General features: G+C 44.6%; 1 protein-coding gene across 1 annotated transcript in view; it reads right to left on the bottom strand.

The window, feature by feature from the left end:
• The window catches only part of cmip (c-Maf inducing protein), a gene marked incomplete at its 3' end in the record, with an annotated part of 24575 nt that overhangs the window by 2717 nt on the left and 19944 nt on the right, over positions 1 to 1914 (bottom strand). The window contains 5 exon segments of the mRNA XM_014020597.1: positions 794 to 874; positions 948 to 1010; positions 1128 to 1169; positions 1386 to 1547; positions 1674 to 1724. Coding sequence (XP_013876051.1) covers positions 794 to 874; positions 948 to 1010; positions 1128 to 1169; positions 1386 to 1547; positions 1674 to 1724 — 399 coding nt within the window.

The raw sequence follows: 1914 nt of genomic DNA, 5'->3' as shown, positions 1-1914 counted from the left end.
TGTGTGTGTGTGTGTGTGTGTGTGTTGTGCAGAGTATGAAATGTTTTTAGGCAACTTTGTCATGTGTTTTATGCTAAAGTAAAACCTTGTCAGAGTGTATATTACAGTGTAGACTAAAGCCGAGCGACGACTGCTCAGGTAAGGTTCGGACGCGCCGACCTCCCGACTCGAAACTACGACTTCAGGGGGCGTTCCAGTTGAAACTATGACCTTTGAGGACAACTGGAACGTAGCATTAAAATTATATTTGTGTTAAATATAAGTCATAATGTGTTACTTTTAGTTTTGATATTGTTTTATTATCACTACTTTTATTATAGGGGTCTGTATGTTGTATTCATGATTAAATGCAGAAAAATAAACAGTTTCAAAGGTAACAGATCTTTGTAATACTTGGTTTATTTACAGAATGACTAAATACTGGATGATGAGCTGCTGACCTGCAGTAACTGTGGCCCCTGCAGCAGTTTAGTGGAATAGTTCTGGCCTCAATTAAAGAAACAGGTTCAAACAGAAGAATTAAAATAAGGAGAAAAAAAAACTAAGGAGGAACTGGGTCAAGTAGATCTGAATTTGAAAAGGAAGACTTGTTTCTGCTGGTCCTCTCTGACAAACAACACCTGCAGCTTTATGAAGTAAACATTTCATGTATTAAATGATTCATTTGTCTTTTCTTTGGCAGAAAATCCACAAGTTTCACCATCAGATGAAATGTTTTAAACTCCAGCTGCTAAAGAATCCAGATGTTTCCACAGAGTGTGAAGCTGCTGTCAGGCCAGTGCTCTGGGCTCACCATGTTGTGTTTGAGGATTCTTTGGACCACCGGAGTGAACACTTCGATCACCACCATGGACCGCGGCCGCTCCCGGCAGTGCTGCAGAGACACACACAGGTTAAACCTGGAGCTTCAGGGGGGCTTCCTGCACCGCGGGCCCCTCGCAGCTCACCTTACAGAAGAACTCGCAGAGGTCGGGGGGCGGGTGGTTGTTCTCCAACAGAGGAGCGATGGCCTGCAGGACACACAGACAGATGATTCCACCTGCCTGTTCACCTGAGGCTCAGGTGGGCTGCACAAACATCAGCTGAGCCCCGACACAACCAACACAAACACAAAGGTCCAGACTCACCACGATGATGTTCTCATGGTCCTGAGTGCCCAGGTTCAGGTTCTGCAGACACACAAACATGGTTCAGACAAACGCAAACCCAGGAAGATTTCAAAATAAAAGCTCGTTCTACGTTAAACTCCTCAAAAAGAAAATCTTGAAGGAACTGATAATTCAATAATCACACCGCTGATGGAAGAATCTCCTGGTTAATGGCCGCCAGAACCAAAACCAACCAACTGAACACTTTGACCCGGAGCTGCAGCAGACAGACGGTACCTCAGCCAGCAGGGTGGAGATGATGTGCAGAGGAGCCTGGTGGATGGAGTCGTCCTGCAGCGGAGACGTCAGAGCCATGTCCACCAGCGCCCGGATCTCCTTCAGAACCACGTCCCAGCGACTCGGGTTGTTCAGAACCTTACAGTACTTGTAGATCTTTTTCTGCAGGAGACACAGCGCGCTCGTTAACGATGCAGACTCCGTGAAAACAACGGGAAACAGCAGAGACAGCTGAGAGGACGTCCAAAAACCAGACAAATTAATGAAAACAGTCAATTTAATCTTTACCTTCCACTGCAGAGAGTGAAACCACTGATCCCTCAGGTAGCTGTTAGCAGCCTGCACAAACACAAACATTAACAGGTCAAATATTTAGCTTTACAGCTAATGTGACAGGTCAAACATTTAGCTTTACAGCTAATGTAACAGGTCACAAACATTTAGCTTTACAGCTAATGTAACAGGTCAAACATTTAGCTTTACAGCTAATGTAACAAGTCAAACATTTAGCTTTACAGCTAATGTAACA

This window comes from Austrofundulus limnaeus, unplaced genomic scaffold (assembly GCF_001266775.1).
Source record: "Austrofundulus limnaeus strain Quisiro unplaced genomic scaffold, Austrofundulus_limnaeus-1.0 Scaffold259, whole genome shotgun sequence".
Classification (NCBI taxonomy): Eukaryota; Metazoa; Chordata; class Actinopteri; order Cyprinodontiformes; family Rivulidae; genus Austrofundulus; species Austrofundulus limnaeus.
The sequence above is the reverse complement of the archived record's forward strand: the minus strand, read 5'-3'. Positions and strand labels throughout refer to the sequence as shown.